This window comes from Physeter macrocephalus, chromosome 10 (assembly GCF_002837175.3).
Source record: "Physeter macrocephalus isolate SW-GA chromosome 10, ASM283717v5, whole genome shotgun sequence".
Lineage (NCBI taxonomy): Eukaryota > Metazoa > Chordata > Mammalia > Artiodactyla > Physeteridae > Physeter > Physeter macrocephalus.
This window is the reverse complement of record NC_041223.1, coordinates 63105319-63127776: the sequence shown is the minus strand read 5'-3', so window position 1 is coordinate 63127776 and position 22458 is coordinate 63105319. Positions and strand designations below refer to the sequence as shown.

Here is a 22458-nt window from a genome sequence, read left to right as displayed (position 1 = left end):
TTGCTAGCCCGGCTGATCTTCCAGTCAGTGAAGGGAGTTCCCAGTGTGAGGGAACCTTCCCTCTTTCACAGGTACCTCCCAGGGATGTAGATCCTGTCCCAATTCCTTTTTTTTTTTTTCCTACGCAGTTAAATGGTGATCTTTCTTGCAACTTTGGTTGTATGAGATCTGCCAACATTCAGTAGGTATTCTGTGAGAATTATTCCACATGTAGGTGTATTTTTGATACATTTACGGGAGGAGGTGAGCTCCATGTCCTTCTATCCCACCATCTTGATCTATGGTGCAATTTTTGCCTTCATTTTTTTTCTTCTAAGTTAATTTGTTTTTCATAAACTAATCATCCTAGTTTTTTTTAATTCACAAGTATGTGTAACTCTATGATGAGTAAAATGGTTTTTTTATTTTCCTTTCCATAAAGGCCTACAGCAGTGAATTCTTTGATTTCAAAATATGGATTTCAGGAGCAGCTTCTTTACTGTGAGTTTGCTTTAAAGGATATATCAATTAATTAGCTGTTGAATAGACTAAATGTAAAACTTAACTAATTTTAATGTTTTTACCTCTTTTAATCTTAAAACTCATGTAACTAAAATATTTCTAGGAGGCTTCCCTGGTGGCACAGTGGTTGAGAATCCGCCTGCCAATGCAGGGGACACGGGTTCGATCCCTGGTCTGGGAAGATCCCACGTGCCACAGAGCAACTGAGTCCCGTGCGCTAAAACTACTGAGCTTGTGCTCTAGAGCCCGTGAGCCACAATTGCCGAGCCCACGTGTTGCAACTACTGAAGACCACGTGCCTAGAGCCCATGCTCCGCAACAAGAGAAGCCACTGCAATGAGAAGCCTGTGCACCACAGTGAAGAGTAGCCCCCACTCGTGGCAACTAGAGAAACCCCATGTGCAGCAACAAAGACCCGACACAGCCAAAAATAAATAAATAAATTTATTTAAGAAAATATATTTCTGGTTGAGAAGTTTCTCTATACCAATTTTCATATACGTGTCTTGTTATACCCACCAAACGTTTAATGTTGGGTACCTCAAGAGAAGTGGAATAAAAAGAAATTGTGTGTGTATAAAATACTCTGTTATGCATATGCATATAGAGATTTAAAATTTGGGGATTAAGAGTTTTTACTTTGTTTCTTACAGATTTTTACTACATTTTCTTATGAAAGTAGTGTTTGGCTAAAAAAATTTTTACAAAAGGCTTATAGCATTCAAAATAAATTCTTAGGGGCTTCCCTGGTGGCGCAGTGGTTGAGAGTCTACCTGCCGATGCAGGGGACACGGGTTCATGCCCCGGTCCGGGAGGATTCCACATGCCACGGAGCAGCTGGGCCCGTGAGCCATGGCCGCTGGGCCTGCACATCCGGAGCCTGTGCTCTGCAGCGGGAGAGGCCACAACAGTGAGAGGCCCGCGTACTGCAAAAAAAAATAAAATAAATTTAAAAAATAAAATAAATTCTTAGCATTCAAACAGTACAGTAATATCTTCAAAATAATTTTGGTCCATTGACTATTTTGTGATTTTGTGAAACTCATGAGATTTCGAAGGTTTTTTTTAAAGCTTGGCTGGAGTAATTTTTAAAAGCAATGACTTAATCTTTCAACTCAAGTATCTGTGCAAATATAAAACTAAAATGAATAATGGAAACAAAATTTAAATACAGAACCAAAAATTAATTTTTGTTCACTATATTTTTCAGAATATGGAGTTAAATTTAAATTTTTTAAGACAAATTTAAAATTAAAATGTGACGTATTTCTGAATTTCCATAATTGGAGTTGGTGAAATTTCATTATAATGTAAAGTTCTTCAAGTAATAACTGATAAATTGATAACTTTGTCTGAATTTAGCTTGGGTTTGTGTTGTACAGTCACACAAAATTTAAAATTATGTGCTGCAGTCAATTGTGAAATCTAGACCTTTCTGATATACTCTAATTTACTCAGCATTGGAATTCTGAAATTCATATGTAAACTAATTTTTATTTCTGTTAAAAGCTAACTTTCCTGAATCATTCTTTGTGCCAGACATCTTTTGACTGTTCTTGTTGGTTCACTTAGGAATAACTCCTTCCTATCTGCTTTGTCTCTTTTTAGGGGATTTTGATATTTAAAACAACAAAGTGTGTAGTCGAATGTTATGGTTTAAATAAAAATCATAAATTTGGTGTTAATGGCAGCACTAGTAGGTGGCAGAGTTGAGGTTTGGACTTAGGCTATCTGGGTCCATATCCATCCTCTTAACCATGGCATTATATTTCTGTTATAGGTAGGATTAAAATGTGTTCCTTCAATTTAAACAGTGGAAATGTAATAATTTATACAGATTTTCATGGCTTTATTTCACACTGTTGATTCTAATAGGATCCAGGTGTCTTGATTTTTTTTAAATATGAGGAAATTGAACTTGGTAACACTAGTGGTTGTGTATTATCTATTCTCAGAGTGTAATTGTCTACTTTTAATCATGAGATAAATACTGGCATTTTTTTTTTCCAAAATTAGACTAAAAAATTCAACATTAATATTAATTAGTTTGTATTACAGTTCAGCATCTTTAGCTAGTTGCCAAAATTTCCTGAATTTACGACCTGAGTATTCTCATAAATGGCAGGAAAGTTTTGTCTAAAATATAATGTCTTTATTTAGTATGAAATTTAAATTTTAAATTGGTTTTTTAAAGGGTAAGAATAACTAAATTGTGAAATTTTAAAGTGTTTTACTTTTTGAGATTTTTACCTGCTCTGATTTTTTTCTGTTTGTTTGCTTTTTTTTTAAGCTGTTCTTGAGGAACTTGTTAATAGTGGACGCTTACGAGGCACTGTGGTTGGTGGGAGACAGGATAAAGCGGTGTTTGTCCCTGACATTTACTCCAGAACACAAAGTACTTGGGTGGATTCTTTTCTCAGGCAGAATGGCTATCTGGGTAACTTTTTTTCTTTTTAACTAAAAATCATTTCTAATATTAAACACATTCTTGGAAAGATTGTACTAGCCCTGGGAGTACACATGTACTTTACTGTTGGCCAGCAGACTATAATGGTTCTCTTTGAGTATAAAAGTAGCCATCACACTGTAGGTTTTTGTGGGTCATGTAACTGAGTTTAATTTCATAGTTATTGAACAGTTGTAATGTAGAAAGGCCAGAAGCCGATATTGATTGTTACCAGCCTTCTAGTAATGTGATACTATATATAAGATACTTCAAGTTCTTTTAATTCATAGAAAGTAATTATATTTATTATATCTTGTAACTTATGAAGTTGCCTAGTTTTTTAGTTACATAATCTTAGAAATATTTTATTGCTGTCAGTTTTACAGTGTTCATTTTTATTAGTTATCCAGTACTTCAGAAACATAGAAGTTATTCTAAATTTTGTTTCTGAGTTTCCATCATCTGGATAAAGTAGATTGATTGAATTTAATCATTAAAACAAGTAGCATATATGTATAAAACTCAGTTTGATCAATTTCATAACCCAAGTCAAACTATGTAAGGGATCAGTTACCTATAAATAAGTATACCTATAAGTCATTAGTGTTCAGTTTAAATGTGCGCTAGAATGAATACTGGCTTGGCTTATGTTTTCTTGACTTTCTACAATATGCCTTCTCAGTTTCTTCAGCCAAGGACTTGGATTAGAATTTTGTTGTAATTAATTTCCTTAAATATTATTATTTGAGGACAGAGAGGATGGTAGATATCTCTAATAACTTTAATGGCTGCAAATTTAAGTCTTAAATTTTTTACTTTTGTTTTATATGCTAAATCTTTTACTAGTGTAAATTAGACTAGAGAATTGCTTTGTCCTCAGTTGTCTAATGAAACATTTGAAAAATAAATTCCATTCCTTTATTTAACTATAATAAGCAAAATTCCAGTTTTCGTTTCTCTACTTAAATCATTACATTCCGTTATCCTCATTTCTACTTTTATTGCTCTTTAGTCCTCATGTTTCCCTTTAACCCCTCAGTTGGAGAGTTAAGAGACAAAGCTGAATTAATGAAGTACTTGAACCAATTTTTCTACAAATATGTTTAGTAATAAAAATTTGGGAAGGTAACAACCAGGGAATAGGCTATGGTACACTTCTGTGTTTTATTCTTAAAAATCTCTATTAGAATACAGTGCACTCACAAAGAACAGATTTTGGTAGAACTTAACTTTTTCTGAGGTTTCTAAAAGGTGTGAATGATGATTCTTTTCCAACCTTGTGATGTATTTCTAGAATTTGATGCTTTGTCCAGACTTGGAATCCCAGATGCTGTGAGCTACATAAAGAAAAGATATAAGACTACACAACTCTTGTTTTTGAAAGCAGCTTGTGTTGGTCAAGGACTTGTGGATCAGGTGGAAGCATCAGTAGAGGAAGCCATCAGCTCTGGAACATGGGTTGATATTGCAGTATGTTTTACCTTTTTCTTAATTTTCCTTTAAACCAGTGACAACTGATACTTCACTAGTATATGGCCATTTTAAGAATTAAGATGTAGCTTTCAGGAAGGATACTTTCATGGTTGGCGGGGGGAGGAGAGGTATTAATGAAAATGTTAATTTCAGATAGTAGAAAGAGCTAAGAAGAAATGTATTTTGGAGGCAAAGTTATCAGGACTTGAAGTTGGAATGTTTGTGAGTTTTTGAGAGGAATTCAGTGTGACTTGTAGGTTTGGGGCCTGACCAACTGAATGGAGAGTGGTTCCATTAATTGAGATGGGGGAGCAATGGGGAAAAGAAGATGGGAGCTGGGAGTCTGGGGGCAGGAGGGGCAAACCACGTTGTTTTGAACAGGACATGTTAAAATATAAGATGCCTGTTAGGTATATGAGTGGGGGGAGGTTAGGGAAGCAGTAGGATATGTGATTTCAGAGTGGAGTGAGGATAAAGGTAGAAATACAATTTGGGAGGTGGTCAGTATATAGATGGTTTTGAAACCATTGGACTTAACGAGATCACTTAGGGAGAGAATACATATAACAAATGGTTTATCTGTATTATATTGCATTTATACTTTGTTTTCATTTTGTTTGTAATTCTAGCCTCTGCTACCCAGTTCCTTATCAGTGGAAGATGCTGCAATATTGCTTCAACATGTGATGAGGGCACTCAGCAAACAGGCTTTAGCTGTAGTCTTTAGCGATACTATTGTAGTCAGTGAAAAATTTATAAATGATTGTACAGAACTGTTCAGTGACCTGATGCACCAAAAAGCTGAAAAGGTATGCCAGATTTCCTTTCACCTACTAATCTTAACAGTACTTTCACATTAGAATCATCTGATGACTTTTGAAAACTGAGGTAAGCAGCATACCCAAAACTGAACACTGTGTTTCATACATCATTTTCCTTCAATGCATCATTCCTTTTTTATTTCCTCTCCTGGATTTCTTTTTCTCCTTCTTCATTCCCATCAGAACATAGAGGTTAGAACTTAGGAAGCTGCTTTTATAAATTGAAATCTTATAAATGAAATTATATATTTCACACTTAAGTCACCTGAGGGTATTGGTCCAACATTAAAATCCATAAAAATGATACCTGTGGATTATACGCATAAATGTGTAGTATATTTATTAATCTGTACACATTACATTTACTAAATCTAGCAGAGCCTCATAATTTGACCTATTTGGGATATACCAACGGATAACTTACTGAGGAAAGAAATTGTTACTATTAAAATTGATTAGTTCCTCAGAGCAACTGCTATGGAAGTGTTTAGAAGCAGAGGTCATGCCAGGTCTGCTTTAATGACTGTTCAATTCATGTTTCTGGTTAGCAGCACCCTCATTATAAAGGCTGCTCACAAAATAGGTAGAAAAAGCCCATTTATATCTCAGACTGTTAATAAATTCATGAGGGCTTATTAAATATATAAATAATTTTTATTTATCTGTATTCCTTTTAAGCTCCTTAATAGTCTTAAAAATGATACAACTTTTCTACATTTGGCCTGCAAAGCAGCAGAGAGGAGTAGAAAGTACACAGGATTGATATCAGTAAACCTGAGTTCTAATTTCAACTTGTTTACTCTGTTTGCCTTTGACAAATAGACTTCCAGTTTCCTCATCTTCAGAGAAAAGTATGGTGATGCCCACTCTCACAAGGATAAATATAAATTAAGGAGCAATGTAAATAAAATGTTTAGTACATGTTAGCTACCAGTTACTAAATGACTGCATTATTATTTTCATTTGAGACCCTTTACTAAAATAAAAATTTAACACAATCATTGATTTTTTTTTTTCTTTCCTTGTGCTCCTCCCTCCAACCACAAAAATGAATTCAGGAAAAAAAAGTGATTTTTTGTTTGAACTGTCAACATTCTTAACATTTCTTTGCAAAACTGAAAAGGAAATATTTTTAACGTGAAAATGTATGTTTGTCACAGATGTATGTTCTACAGATTTAGAACTCTTTCCCATGGTAAAGAATCAGTTTCTGAAGTTGGAAATAGTTCATTGTTCCTAACATAAATTTATAAAAAGCAAAGATCAAGAATGAGTCCAGAGGGGAAAAAAGTTCACATGCCTAAGTATGCAACTCATATATGATCATTATGGTGGGGTGGGGATGGAGATTTCATTATCTTTCTAGTAATCTCAGATATCCAGGTGGCACTGGACCTTGGGAGTCTTAAAAAGAGAGGTAGCAAGGGTCATCCGTTAAGCAGTGCTAAAATTAGCCAATAACCATTGAAGAGGATTGCATCTGATGCTGTGTAATCAGCTGTTCAGTGATAGGATAGGATTTCTCATTAGCTGGTAATAAATACGAAAAGTCAAGAACAGCAAGGGAGGAGACTTATTTGGGGCATGGAGAAACAATCTCAAGAGTGGCAGCTGAGACAAAGCTCTATAGTTCTTAGCAGTAAATCCAAGCAAGAACAGGATGTGAGTATATAAACAACTTTTATTTTATGCTTTTTGTAATGTTATATATTTTTGCCTACAAAAAATAAGCATGTTTTATTTCAGGAAATGAAAAATAATCCTGTTCATTTAATCACTGAAGAAGATCTGAAACAAGTCTCCATTGTAGAAAGTGTTAATACAAGTAAAAAGGATAAAAAAGATGAACGAAGGAGGAAAGCAACAGGTAACAAATTATTATTAACAAAGAAGATTCAAGATGAGTTTATTTGTTGCAGTGAACTTTGCACTTATCAGACCTTTTGAAAGGCCTTTTCTTTGGTTGATTCACCTTTAACTGTTAATATTAACCAAATCTTTTGCTAGTGAATTAACTTTTGATTATGAAAATGAAAATATTGGTGATTACTTACTGTGTTTCATTTTGTGAGAACTAAGCTAATTTCATGATCTCCTGTTCTCATTCTTCATGTTCCTGCCCCAGTAGCTTTTTTTTTTCTTGATTCTCAAATTTTGCAAGTTTGTGTTCACCTCAAGGCCTTTGCACAAGCTGTTCCCTCCCAAGCTTCAAGTAACTGTTTCCTTCTTGTCATTAAGAGCTCACCTTTAAATGTCAGTTCCTCACAGAGGCCTCCCTAACCACCCAGAATAGTATGCACACACTGTCACTCTCCATCGGATTATCCTCCCAGTTTTTTTTTTACAGCACTTTTATCACTGTGATGTCTTTTATCGTTTGGGAGTCTGCTCCATCTTATTTATTGTTTCCCTAGTACTCAGAGCACTCCTTGGCATATTTTAAGTGCTCCATAAATATTTATTGAATGAATGAATTTCCCAAGGACTTTTTTTTTTTTTTTTTTTTTTTGCGGTACGTGGGCCTCTCACTGTTGTGGCCTCTCCCGTTGCAGAGCACAGGCTCCGGACGCGCAGGCTCAGCGGCCATGGCTCACCGGCCCAGCCGCTCCACGGCATGTGGGATCCTCCTGGACCGGAGCACGAACCCGTGTCCCCTGCATCAGCAGGCAGACTCTCAACCACTGCGCCACCAAGGAAGCCCGACATTTTTTAAAAAATCTTTTAATTTAGAGTTACTGGAAATTATCCTAGGTAGCACTGGCATACTAGTAACTTGCATTTGGAAATTAACATGTATTTTCCATACTTTTTATAGTAGGAATAACTTTATTAGTGCTGTATCAGAGTTAAAGAAATTAGATATTCAACATATTTCATTACTAAAGACAGCTATATTAAACACGTTATAAAAACTATTTGCTGTGGGAATTCACTGTATCTTTGAGATTCTTTCCTCTTCAAAAACCTTTTTCTACAAAATCTTTCAAAAATATTTTGAAATTTCTCTGTTCTAGGAAAACTACATAGTACGTTACTGCAATAAATCATAATAATCATAACCATGCATATTTTGTTATTTTAAGATATAATTATAAATCCACCTTAATTAATTGATTGCACTTATGTCAGTATAACTAGTATGTTTTATATCCTTCTAAAACTTCAGGTTCATCTGGTGTTCTGTTCTGATAGTGCTGTTGTTTTATAATAGTTTAATTACAGTTCATGGAATAATGTCAAACAAGAACATCTTTCCCATAAGAAACTTATTACCAAATGTAAAAGATACATTCACTTGAAACTTGTGCTTTTGAAAGTTGTGTTTTTCTATCATGAAAGCAATAGAACTTACAGAATATAATGAAGTCTAAGGGAATTCTTCTTAGAGTTTAGAAAAAGATCTTTGTTTATATAAATCATTTTATTGAAAAAATGAATCTTTTATGAAGAAATGTATTTTCAGTATTTTTCAGTGTTACAGTTCCATTACTAAAGTATCCTATTTTGTTGAATAGATATTTTAAATGTAAATATATAATAGCAGAGAAATACTTCAGTAACAATTTTACTTTTATTTAGTGTTTTAGTTTGTTTCATAGTTTGTATTTTTTTAGTCTTCATTTACCCAGTAGGTGATTGATAAGTATTTTTCTACTTAATCAATTTAATATTTATGTTCAACATTTATTGAGCCCCTGTTATGTGTCAAGCATTGCCTTAACCTCAAGTATGCAGACGTTAGTGAGATGTTCTCCCTACTGTCAAGAAGTTATCTTTTTGGGTGGCGGGAGAGTCAGGCTGTCTTCTGTAAACCTGGGGAATAATCTTTCAATCAAAAAGACAAAACCAAATTTGTGAGGTACTGTAGTTGGGGATGTTAATGAGGCTGTGGTAACAGAGATAAGCAAATTAGGGCACTTTTGAAGAAGGTAGAAGAGGAGGTAAAGGAATGGGTTTGGCCTGGAAAAAGTCAAAGCTGCAGAAAATAGATGTCATTAGAGACAGAGGAAGAGACTGCATTTAGAGCAGGCAGGTTATCTAAGTGAGTTGCTCAAATTAAAGAGATTTCATATCTTATTAATTTTTACTGATTGAGTTTACAAAACTTGTTTTAATAAAGAAACTACAACCTTAAAAAGTGGCTAAAAGGTCAGTTATTTGGCTTTATTTTTCTACCGTAAAGTTAAATACAACAATATATTGTCATTATTTCTAAAAACAGTATTTAGTTAGGTAATACTAACTAATGTCGTTTTCCACCAGAGGGCAGTGGAAGTGTGAGAGGAGGAGGTGGCGGCAATGCCAGAGAGTACAGAATTAAAAAAATCAAGAAGAGAGGGAGAAAAGATGACAACAGTGATGATGAGTCATCTCACACAGGTGTGTACCTTATTTCACTCTTCCTTTGTATGTGCATGATTTTTTTTAACATTTTCTTAAGATGCATACACTTAGGTGTCTATGCTTAAAGGAAGTCCTTGCTTTGCAGAGTTTCAGTGAGCACAGATTTCACAGTTAGTTAAATAACACCAGAGTCCCAACAACACAGTTCATATTTCAGTTACCAGGGTATATTAACTGTGAGTACTTGCATAAAATACAAACTTTGTTGCTGGCTCCTTAGTCTACAGATCAGCACATAAATAACAGATGTGCATCGTGATCTGTGACAATCACATCACTTATTTCCAAGTTTTTCAGAGGCTGATCACTGTGCATCACTTACTTTATGCATAGAAAACACAGCATGTAGTTGTGTTGACTTCTTGTCCCCCAGTGATAAATCCATGTGACGTTTTACAAAAATGGATAATCAAAAGAGGGAATTGGCCAACAAAGATAAATGTGCAGCAAAGGAAAAGTCATAACCCTGGAAATAAAATATGAATCAAGAATAAATGGAGTTATAAAAGAAATGCCTGACCATGGGAATGTTGGCATTGCCTCTGTTCAAGAGACTAGCTGCACAGTCAGAGAAACTTGGTAAAGGCGGAAATAAATAAGGGAAATGGTTGTGACAAAAAGGATAAAAATGTCTTAGAGGATGTGAAGTTGGCAAAAAGCTTCACATTAAAGGAATTCTCAGAGATGTTTCACAATGCTGAAAGGGCAAAGGATAAAATGTTGGAAGCTGATCCAGAGTTTAAAAAGGAATATGACAACTTGCCCAGGCATAGAAAAGATGCTTCCTCTGTATTTTAAGTTACTGGATGAGAAGGCAAGCCCTGTTCATACTATTCTTGATGAGTGTTTTACAAAGAAATAAAACATTTTCATTCTCAGTGTTTCTGATGTGCTAAATTACAGTGTACTAAACTAGAACTATTTGTCTTATTTTTCATTTCCCTATACATTTATAACCAACAGTAAGAGCTTTGAATGTTTGCACAAACATTTTTAAAAGGTCACAGAACAATCGTAAATTTTCCCATTGTTTATTAAGAACACTTTGCAGTTTTGGCTTGCACAGATTTTTATGGTCTCCCAACTTCCATGCAAAAGCAATTAGAATATTTTATGAATAGTGAATCTCTACAAAGTTAAGTAGAAAACAATTTCATTAATTTCATGCATGTTTAATTTTTATGGTAACACCTAATAGGTTGGTTGCTTCTTTCTAAGCAGGAGAATTAAGTATATGCATCTTTCTTTGTCTAGACTTGTTAGTGTTTGGTATGGTTAAGTTAGCAAGAGACATCTTTGCTTTTCTAAATAAAATTGATTTTTTAAAATATGTTTCTGTTTTTAAAAAATTAATGAAACTGTGATACCTCCCCTCCTCCTTTTCCCCACCAAAAAAAAGAAAAAAACTTGAAATTATGATGATTTGACATTTTCTTTTACCTCTTCCACAGAATTTATTATGTATGGGCTTGGGAGATATGTGTCAAGTGACAAGGCTTCAGATGTTAATGTGCTGCTACCTGTAACAGAACAATTGCTTAAGATCTGTCTAAAGTAGTCTAAGATAGGTAACAATGGCTACTGTTCTCAACATACATAAAGCAGTATTAATTAAAGGAAAAGTATCTTAGAAACTATGAGCTCTACCCTTATTTTAATTAGCATTAAGACTATTCTGTGTGAGTTTTACTTTTTCATTAATAAATGGATTTTCCTATTTTCCAAGATGTAACAAGGAGTGGGAGTGAAGTAGCATTTAAGAAAATACTTCTCTAAAATCTGTAGCCCTAAGTAATTGTTAAATGAGGCATGTGATAACTTTTTTTGTGTATAGTATAAGAGAGGAGCTATAAAAGAGTAAAACCAACCATTCTCCCTATAAAAAAAGGTAATTTCAGTGCTTTTGAAAAAGGGTTCTCTTGTAATCTCAGAAATGGAGGATGCAATTAGGTTCTCAGCTAAAATACACAATCAACTCTGTGTGAAAGATTACTAGAAGGAAATACAATATAATAACTAGTAAAATGCATGCAGGAAGCAGACGGAGAAATCAGATACTGTTTGTTGTGAGAGATCAGGAATGAACAGCAGATCTCAGAAAAAAAGACTAGTACTTTTCCATCTATTCTAAAGCTATGATAAGTAGTTTTACTTAGATCTTGATGCATAGTGAAAATTGATTTTTGAGCTATTCTATTTTTATTTCTAAGGTTTTACTTATAGAGTCAATAACCTAATTTAGCTGGGAATAATCGCTTTTTTATAGTTTTACAATTAGTAATGGAAACATTGTTAGCTTTCTTTGAAACTCCTACTTTTCCAAGTAAGTGAATAGGCATGACATTTCCACAGTTATTTCCATTACATACAAATTTTCCTTGGTATAGAATTATTTTTGTGAGAGCAAAAATAAATTATGGGTGTAAAATTTTAAGTTTTTTTCTTCCATGCCTTTCCAAAATAGACAATTTTTAGCTTAATTCTACTGGAGTTGTGGTTCACATGATTATAAAGACCTTTTCTGAAAAGCTTGTGTAAATTATAGGGATGATTGGATTTTTATTAAATATTTATTTTTATAAAGAAGGACATTCTGCTCAGTACATTGTTCAACAGAGAAAAATTATCCTTTCCTAAAAGATTTTTTTTTTATCCACTTGTTTTGATTTCCAACTATTTGCGTCATCCAAGTTTGGGAGGAAAAAATCATCTTTATTATTTTTTGATTGACTTGTAGAAAACAAGTTAGAAAATTATTACTCAAAAGAAATGCCACTATATATCCTATTTTAACAGTGTTTTCATTGGTTATTGCTATTGCACTGGCGATTTTGGTGACAGAAACTAACAAACAATGGAGAATTTATGGTAGGCAATAAATGAATTACCATCTTATTAAATATATTAATGGAACCTTATTTGCTTGTAGGTTGCTTATTTTTCTTGTTTTTTCCTATGGCTCATTTTTATTACAGGAAAGAAGAAGCCAGAGATCACTTTTATGTTCCAGGATGAGATTGAAGATTTTTTAAGAAAACATTTACAAGATGCCCCTGAGGAGTTTATTTCTGAACTTGCTGAGTACTTAATAAAGCAAGTATAAGAACATATGTTTTCTGTTTTATAATAGAAATTAGTGAGTTAAAATTTTCACCAAGATCATAGAAAACATATAATTTAGGTGTTGTTTTCTTTTCAAACCTTAAAATTTAACCTAGTCACCAAATTCCAGATTTTGTTTGCTTACAGAAACAGTTCAACAAACATTTAAGTGCTTTGGGCAAGGCAGCGTTGGAAATACAGGGCAGGAGTGTGGAGGTGGTATCCTTCACTCATCTAATTGGGAGGAAAAACAGCAGCACTGATCACTGGCTGGTCTCTAACAAACACTGCATGAAAGTACATCTAAAATGAAGAAAAGAAAGAGTATCTTCTATTTGACAGAGATTAAACAGTACACTTTTTTAGGGAGAAAATAAAGTAACACACTGCCCTCAAAGAGAATAAAATAGCACTACCTTATAAGTGAGCCAGTTTAAATTTATTTTTATACAGAAATAAAAGAAATTGTGTATAACTTGACTACTGCTAACTAACATGGTTCTCGCCCAAGTTAGTCTCTATGTGTAAGCTTCTCTAAATGCAATCCAGGAGCCTAGTGCATCTAAATTTTTGAATTAGAAGAACAGCTTTTGTAGTGAGAGTTTTAAAAAACTTAAGTGAGCATTCTTGTGCATGAATACATTACATAATTACATTTTTCATATATAAAAAGATGAAATAGTTACTATTAATCATTTGCCATAACTTTTAAAAATATTCTGAGTTGGGCATAAAAAGATTTTTTAAAAATACATATCTTTTATAGTACGTTAGAAATTGAGAATTTGTTATCATTCCTGAGGATGGGAAACAAATGTATAGGCTACTGTTCTCCAAGTTAACTTTAAAAAGATGCTCTGAATTGAATTTGAACTGAAGCTTTTGTTACTGTTTTTGTTATTGTCTTTCATTCAATAACTTTTAGTACTTTAAAACAGAGAAAAATAATTCATTGAAGTTATAATTTCTGGAATTTAAGGGAAAATTCTTATTAACTATTCTTCAAATTAATCTTATTTGTTAAAAAAAAATAGGGATCTTTTTTAAAGCCTTATTTGCATAGAAGCAAAATTTCTTATCTACATAAACCCAGTACATTTTATAAACTAAATATATTTATCTCATGCACAGACCTCTAAATAAAACTTATCTCGAAGTGGTACGTTCAGTATTCATGTCTTCAACTTCTGCCTCTGGAACTGGCAGGAAGCACACGATCAAGGACTTGCAAGAAGAGGTTTCAAACCTTTATAATAATATTCGATTATTTGAAAAAGGGATGAAGTTCTTTACAGGTATTATACTTAACACTGTTTTTTCATTGATTCCATAATTGTCCTTGGACATTTTAATGAAGTGCTTTTATTTTCCAGATGATACCCAGGCTGCTCTTACGAAGCACTTGCTGAAGACAGTGTGTACTGATGTCACTAATCTCATTTTCAACTTCTTAGCTTCGGAATTAATGATGGCAGTAGACAATCCTGCAACCATTACAAGTGAAGTAAGTTAGTGATTTTCTTGCCACTCTTGATGTGTTTTGCTTTGAAATCCAAGCATGTTTTATTTTCTCACATCTAAAAGGAAAATAAAAGGAGTTTTTAGGAAGAAATCTGTCAAATTTTTAGTTCAAGTTTAGTAATAATATATGTACAGTTGCTACTAGAATTGGTAATATAACCAGTCTATTAACAGTAATAATAAAAGTAAGGAAATACTAGTCATTGTGTCTGGGAATGCCTGTAATAAATATAGCATGCTTGCTTGGCCTTCTACTTCCTATTATTGTACAGAAAGCAACAGGAAAACGTTGTATTATCTCTGAAAAAAAGTAAATAAATAAGCTGAGTAGCCTACAAAATCTTTTTTTAAGCTCATCAGATGACTCAGTTTGGCTTTAATTCCACCAGGTAGCCTTGCAAAGAGTGAGGGTCACTATTCAAAGAGGTGTAGGAGGGAGAGACGGGACAAATGAACTGGCTTACTTTAGGCAGATCTTCAGGGAGAAGAGGTGTCCATCATAGAAGCTGGAAGTAAAGCAGCTGAAATATTAACAAATTCTTAAAGGTCTAGGCTAGCCTCACAGTTTAGAATCCCAGGAAGCACCCAGAACAAGGGAAAAAAAAGGGTAATGATGCTTAGTTACTTTGGAATCAGCTATTTTATTTTTTCCTGATTATTGTTATGTCACATTCCTTTTTCCTGCTGAGTTGCAAGTCCCTTATCAGTGTTCTGACTTTGCAGTCATTTTCATTTCGTGACACCATCTCATTTATTTAGACTAATTCCATTTCATTTTCTTAAATTCTAATCTCAAATTCAAAGCTCATCTCTTCCCTTCTTGCAATGTAAGGTGGAGCTATGGCTCCCAGTTGCCTACAGGAGGAAAGGTATGGCCTATCCCTAGGACTCCTCCTCCTCTTCTACCTCACCCTAGATCTACTTAAGGTTGGAGATTTAGGAAGAATGAAAGAGACAACAGTGCCTTCATAAGACTGACTGCATATCACTGGCATTGGTCTAGGTCAAACCAAATCAGTCTAATGCTTGTGGCTTCTCGTGATGTGGCCTTTGTTGCATAGGTGGGATAGGTTTTGTGGGGATGTTTTTAGTATCATGTGACTCCTTCTCATAGCAAGGACTCCCCCTAAACCTCCAGATAAAGGTCGTTATCTCTCCCTCCTACCCCTGCAAGGTACTGTTCCCCTCCCATTCTTCGCCTTGAGCAGTGATTCTCAACTGCTTGGATAGTTCCATGTACCTGCCTGCATGCCAGCCTCTGCTGTTGGAAGTCCCTGGGGTCCTTCCCATGCCCTTTAAGGGCCACAGGAGGATTGCTGTAGCATGGAGTAGGAGTCAATAGGTTGGTCCAATCTTCTAAGACATACTGTAATTTTCAGGGCCTGCTGGCCAAGCCATTCCAATAAGGCCTCCTCCAGAAATTTTGCACTAGAAGGAGCCCTAAGACTCTGGTCAAGAATGCCACCAAACTTCACAAAGCACAGCTGTGTGGAGAGTGGTGCTGAAAAGGTTCCACACACCAGACAGTATAACAAGCGTCCATCCTTCTGTGGTTCAGGTCCCCTCGCTTATAGGCATCCTGGATCTCTATGGCCTTCTGGATCTTTATGGGTAGGGCCCCCTCACTTGGCCTTAGAGAAAAACACTCTTCCCACCACAATAGAAAAAAGAGGGAGCAGCGTCTTACCCCAAATTCTCTTTTTCTTGCACGATGAATGGTGTGTATGTGCTCATTGACTCATGCGCTCTGTTTCTCATTCTTCTTCTTATACTGCTGGAGCAGATGGGAGGAGTAGGGGCTGCATCTAGCGTCTTTGACTGACTCTTGACTAGCATTCTGATTTTAGAGTGTTTTAGCATATTTTTATCCCTAGTTTGTGGTCTAAAATTTAAGAACAAAGATAAATTTCACTCAGCATTCTGTTATATCCACTACGTGTCAAAGACACAATTCCAAAGGAATTTCTTTTGCCCTATAGGTAAGAAAAAAAATTCTAAGTAAATTATCAGAAGAAACTAAAGTAGCTCTCACAAAACTCCATAGCTCTCTGAATGAAAAGGTAAGTGAAGTTTTATTCTATTTAGATATTTGGGCTAGAATATGTGATCTTTGAATAGATAGATTTTTATCAGAATAACTGAAAACTAAATCTAAACCTATTATCCTGCACTCAGACACCTCTTTGGCAGGTGAAGGAAGAGACCAAGCTGGGGACATTTTACCCTCTAGTCCTAAATCACAGTTTCAAATTTCATGACAAAATGACCTTTTTAAAAATTGTATCCAGGGTGTAAAATTATAAAACGGTATTAAATGACTGCTTTTCTTTAGGCAACCTGTTTTATAAAAGTAAATCATGGTATTAAATACCTTTTCAGAGCATAGAAGACTTTCTTTCTTGTCTGGATTCTGCAGCAGAAGCTTGTGATATTATGGTGAAAAGGGGAGACAAAAAAAGGGAAAGGTAACATTGAATTAATGTCTGAAATTTCGTATCTGAAATTGCAGTCTATCTGAATCTTGCATAGAGAACTGTTGTGTCTAAATGGCTGTAGACCTTCAGTCATAGTCAGTCTTCATATCCTTAGGTGTCTCTCTCTGACCCAATAGAATAAGGTAGCAGAGTTGTTAATCCCATAGTTGATCAAGCCTGGGAACTTCTTATTAGCTTTAAGACCTTCTTTATAGGAAAGCTTATTTAATCCAGTGCACATCTGTTTGATCCCCAACAATTCAAAATAAAAAGCATAGAGTATCCCTGCTACATATATATACGTTTTTCTGTCATTTTCTAGCATATTAGTTTGTCCATGCTGTTTAGGATTATGTGTGTCTGTATCCCCTAAAAGGTCCTTTAAAATTTTCATGGAACTAGATTAATTAAACTAGAGATGCTAAAAATGAAAACAGACGAGAAGAACTGAAGTTGGTGAGAACTTGTTAAAATATGATAATGTATTTATGTTATTTTATTTTTGTTTAGGCAGATACTGTTCCAGCATCGACAAGCACTGGCTGAACAGCTAAAAGTCACAGAAGACCCTGCTCTTATTCTGCATCTCACATCGGTTCTGTTGTTTCAGTTCTCAACCCACAGCATGCTCCATGCACCTGGAAGATGTGTCCCACAGATCATTGCTTTTCTGAATAGTAAAATTCCAGAGGTATTACATTTTCAGTGCACTTGAAACTTTTATAGCTTTTAGATTCTGAATATTTTGAATGGATAGATGTGAATCATTGTGAACACTAAGACACAAAACATATTAACATCATCTTCCTGCTTCCACGAATGGAAACAGTGAATAAGGAGGTTGATTTTTAAAACTCAGCATAGCTCAGGAATCTTTCAGGATCCTGTAAGATCCATGGTAAGGAATATTCTGAATCTGGAAATTAAGCTTTTGGAAGAGAAATAATAATGTTCAGTCTTCCATTTCAGTTTACGCAGGTTTAACCTGTCCTTTAAGGACCAGCTCAAAAATTCTTATCCTGGACAAATTCATCTGAGAAACTCTTCAGCTAAAGGTAAATTGGCTTCTTTGAACTTCCATATCACTTTGACTGTATCTTTGGTGATACAGTCAACTTACACTAAAATGATCCGTGTTCATATCTCCCCCAAACTGTAAATTCCTTGAGAGCAAGAACCTTGCTAGATTCAGCTTTCTAATTCTATGGCCAGTAATTTGTAAAGATGAAGACCATCAATGTATTGGGTTGGCCAAAAAGTTCCTTTGGTTTTTTCCATAAGATGGCTCCAGTATTGGTCAGTTGTCTTTAACTTTATTTGAAACAATTTTGTTAGATTGTATTAAGACAGCTGTCATATCAGTGTGCTGTTAAAAGAAAACATCAAAATTGGTGAATTCTTGTGTAGCCATTTTAATATTGAAGATGGGGGGGAAAAAAAGCAACATTTTCAGCATATTATGCTTTATTATTTCAAGAAAGGTAAAAACACAACCAAAACACACAAAAAGATTTGTGCAGTATATGAGAAGGTGCTGTGACTGATTGAACGTGTCAGAAGTGGTTTGTGAAGTTTTGTGCTGGGGATTTCTCGCTGGACAATGCTCCACAGTCGGTAGACCAGTTGAAGTTGATAGCAATCAAATCGAGACATTAATTGGGAACAATCAACATTATACCATGCAGGAGATAGCCGACATACTCAAAATATCCAAATCAAGCATTTTTCATCATTTGCACCAGCTTGTTATGTTCATCGCTTTGATGTTTGGGTTCCACGTAAGTTAAGCGAAAAAAACCTTGACAGTATTTCCGCACATGATTCTCTACTGAACCGTTAACGAAAATGTTCCATTTGTAAAACAAATTATGATGAGCAATGAAAAGTGGATACTGTACAATAATGTGGAATGGAAGAGATCATGGAGCAAGCGAAATGAACCACATCAAAATCAACCACAGCAAAGGCAGGTCTTCATCCAAAGAAGGTGATGTTGTGTATATGGTGGGATTGGAAGGGAGTCCTCTATTATGTGCTTTTTCCAGAAAACCAAACGACTAATTCCAACAAGTACTCCCAAAGAGACCAACTGAAAGCAGCACTAGACGAAAAGCATCCGGAATTAGTCAATGGAAAACACATAACCTTCCATCAGGATAACATGCAAGACTGCATATTTCTTTGATGACCAGGCAAAAACTATTATAGCTTGGCTGGGAAGTTCTGATTCAACCACTGTATTCACCAGACATCACACCTTCAGATTTCCATTTATTTCAGTCTTCACAAAATTCTCTTAATGGAAAAAACTTCAGTTCCCTGGAAGACTGTAAAAGGCACCTGGAACATTTCTATGCTCAAAAAGAAAAAAAATTGGGGGGAAGGTGGAATTATGAAGCTGCCTGAAAAATGGCAGAAAGTAGTGGAACAAAACAATGAATATGTTGTTCAATAAAGTTCCTGGTGAAAATGAAAAATGTCTTTCATTTTTACTTTAAAAACTGAAGGAACCTTTTAGCCAATCCAATACTTTGTTCCACAGAAAATTAAATCATGTTTGTTAACTTTTCTCCTCTTTTCACAGGTTCAACATACTCTTTTAGTAAAGTATCAAGGTTTGGTTATAAAGCATTTAGTCAGTCAAAATAAGAAGACTGGGCAGGGAGAAGATCCCTTGAGTGATGAATTGGACAAAGAACAAGAAGATATCATCGGTATGACTCGTAAAGAGCTTCAAGAACTTTCCTCATCCATTAAAGACCTTGTTGTCAAATCCAGGAAATCATCAGTGACAGAAGAGTAATGATTTTAATTTACTTACTGTTGTCATATAGTAAACATTTTTTCCCCAAAATTAAAGGTGAGTGGCTACAAAAAAGAATACACATTTCACAGTCCAGAATCCCACACTCACAATTCAGTTAAAACAGTAGTGTTGTATTCATTGTAAATCTTATAAAGATATGAATTTTTGTAAATTGGGTTCTCCGTGGAAGATTTCTTTTTCACATTATTCTAAAAATTTATACATTTCAGGTTTATTTTCTTTCTAGATGCTGAATGAAGAATAAATTTTCTGCTATCTTTTATCTCTAGGAAAGGACTCATTTGTTGTGTTATTGGTTTCAAGTGACATGTGTAAATTTACACATATTAAGCAGAAATTTAAAATGCAGTCATTTATTTTTTGGTGTGGAAAATAGTGTATTTTACTTTAAAATTAATAGAGAATGGTTCAAACCTAAAATACAGAAACTTGAAAAATATTTTTTTATTACTAAGCCCTCGCTCTTATTTCTGGCAGATAGAGGGCCTCTCATCTCCCCCACAAGAGTGAACTTTTATGTGGGTGGGAGCTTCAGGGATGTGTTTACAGGTGCAGAAGAACACCCAAGGAGCCCATGCACTGCTGTGCTCTATTCTAAAGAAAGATGCTAACACGAGTGAGAGAGGGCTTCCCTGGTGGCACAGTGGTTGGGAGTCCGCCTGCCGATGCAGGGGACATGGGTTCGTGCCCCGGCCCGGGAAGATCCCACATGCCGCGGAGCGGCTAGGCCCGTGAGCCATGGCCAGTGAGCCTGTGCTCCACAACGGGAGAGGCCACAACAGTGAGAGGCCAGCATACCACGCGAAAAAAAAAAAAAAGAAAAAAAAAAAGTGAGAGAAAAAATATAATTTACTACCGATAGGTGTAAGTCACATTTTAACGTTGTAATAACTAAAAATTTAATATAGTTTTCTTTAACCCAGTTTGCATTTCTGAATTTCATTTTTTTATATTAATAGTCACCATCACCTAATACTTTGTTGTAGGGGATCTATAAGTGCATTTAAATCATTAGAACTTTTTTTTTTCAAAAATAGAAATGCTTATTAAAAAATAGGTGTTCTGTAAAGATTAGTAGTAGTTAAAAGACTAAAATAGTTCCTTGGAGTAATCATTTCAATCAGATGAGTTTCAGGCAACAATTTATTGTATATAAAAGAGGAACTTATTTAAAATAGTAAATTAAATCTCAAATATTTTTTTAAAATACTGTTTTATATAATACCTTACATGGCATTTAAAACTTTTTGAAAATGTTTGAATACAAAGATTGGTCTACCTCTACACTAATTCTAGACAAAGTATTAATATTGATTGAAAGAAATATAATTTGCTAAGCAAAGTTGATTGATAGGAATGTAACAAACTAAAAAATATTTTCCATTGCTAATTTTCTATTAATGTATTTTCATAAGGGCAAAGGAAGAAAAATGACAAATCCTCTGTGAACACAAATTCCAATTAGTTGATTCAGCTTCCAAAATACTGAACACCCAACCTGATTTTTTATTCAGTCTTTAAGGACCTTTTACCATTTATGTTTCAAGAGATATCAAAGTAATCCACATTTGAGTCAAACTAGATCATAGACAGTGAAGCAAATAAAAGCATTATGACTTTAATTTGTGAAAATAAAAATAGGAGACAATGAAGCAAATAAAATACTGTCTTGTTTTGTTTGCATTAAATTTGTTTCATTTATCAAAATGGTTATTTTTCCACAGTAAATAAGAGCAGTTTTTATTTTTTTGTAAATAAAATTATTTAGCTGATTTCATATTAAAAATCTAATTTCTTTAATAAAAGTTGTTCCATGTTTATCTACTATGATCTTAATGGGCAGATTTAAGAATGTTATTTAAAATAAAGTCTGTTGTTTCTGTTAAATTTTAGGTACTTTGAAGCTTCTGTTACTTTAATTACTAGGATTAATTGATACATGTATTTACATTTTTAAATTTTATTCTGAACATTTTTAAAGGATTTTGTTATATATTTCTTACACAAAAATAATTCCATAGTCCTCTTTCATTCCTTGAAAGTTTGCCATTTCGTAAACCATTTCACCTCAGTAAATCATTTTCAGTTAGCTAGTTTTCATCAAATGTGTAGCTAAAGTCTCATCTGCTACTTTCTACCGTTGCAGATAATGGTAGAGATATCTGAATAATGTGCTCAGGTATTCACGTTTATGTGTTCCATCTCCAGACCATGTGTTTTTGAATAGTCAAAGGAAACTCGCTTCTGACCATCAGAAAGATTCAGTGAAGAGTGGTACATCTTACCAAAATTAGTATATTTTCCAAAAAGACCTTAATGCTAAATTAGAACAATAAATGTAGGAATTGCTTAACCTGAATGTAGAACTATCTTGAACTTTTTGGAGAATGTATTGATTCTTTAGTCAGACCATGAAGCACCAAGGACGAGGTCAAAGTGCAACAGTGAGCTGAAGAAGAGTGTGTGAAGAAATGGTTCATTCCTTCCTCAGAAATGCCACTTGACCCATGGCCAAATGGGATTTTTTTTCTATCAAGTGCTAACTTATGTGAGTTGGATAGGGGGTGGGGACGATGGAAGTTTTGCTTTCTTTGACTAATACCAATGAAGTCTTTGACCCAGTGTACATGGGAGATGAAAGAAAAACACATTTATAAGCTCTGGGATGTACGTTTTCCACAGAACCTAGAAGCACTATTAAAGTGGCTGTTAAAATGATCTACAGACTCTCTCAAGTTGCTCCCCTTTGAAGGCTACACCAAGCCAACAGGAGAATAAATAGAACCCAGGACTCCACAGCAATCAGAGAAGAAAAAATCCAAATTGGAAAGGAAGAAGTAAAACTGTCACTGTTTGCAGATGACATGATATTATACATAGAAAATCCTA

At 34.5% G+C, this 22458-nt stretch overlaps 1 protein-coding gene across 2 annotated transcripts in view; it reads left to right on the top strand.

The window, feature by feature from the left end:
• UFL1 (UFM1 specific ligase 1) overlaps positions 1 to 21319 on the top strand; it is a 54980-nt gene extending 33661 nt beyond the window's left edge. For both annotated transcript variants that reach the window (XM_007120144.3, XM_028494641.2), the window contains 13 exons: positions 422 to 480; positions 2792 to 2938; positions 4242 to 4417; positions 5050 to 5229; positions 6988 to 7108; positions 9505 to 9621; positions 12621 to 12738; positions 13879 to 14042; positions 14121 to 14251; positions 16248 to 16328; positions 16648 to 16733; positions 17253 to 17433; positions 19327 to 21319. In XM_007120144.3, the coding sequence (XP_007120206.1) occupies positions 422 to 480; positions 2792 to 2938; positions 4242 to 4417; positions 5050 to 5229; positions 6988 to 7108; positions 9505 to 9621; positions 12621 to 12738; positions 13879 to 14042; positions 14121 to 14251; positions 16248 to 16328; positions 16648 to 16733; positions 17253 to 17433; positions 19327 to 19545 (1780 nt within the window). In that variant the 3' untranslated portion in view covers positions 19546 to 21319. The remainder of the gene's footprint in view (positions 1 to 421; positions 481 to 2791; positions 2939 to 4241; positions 4418 to 5049; positions 5230 to 6987; positions 7109 to 9504; positions 9622 to 12620; positions 12739 to 13878; positions 14043 to 14120; positions 14252 to 16247; positions 16329 to 16647; positions 16734 to 17252; positions 17434 to 19326) is intronic.
• Positions 21320 to 22458: the final 1139 nt, after the last annotated feature.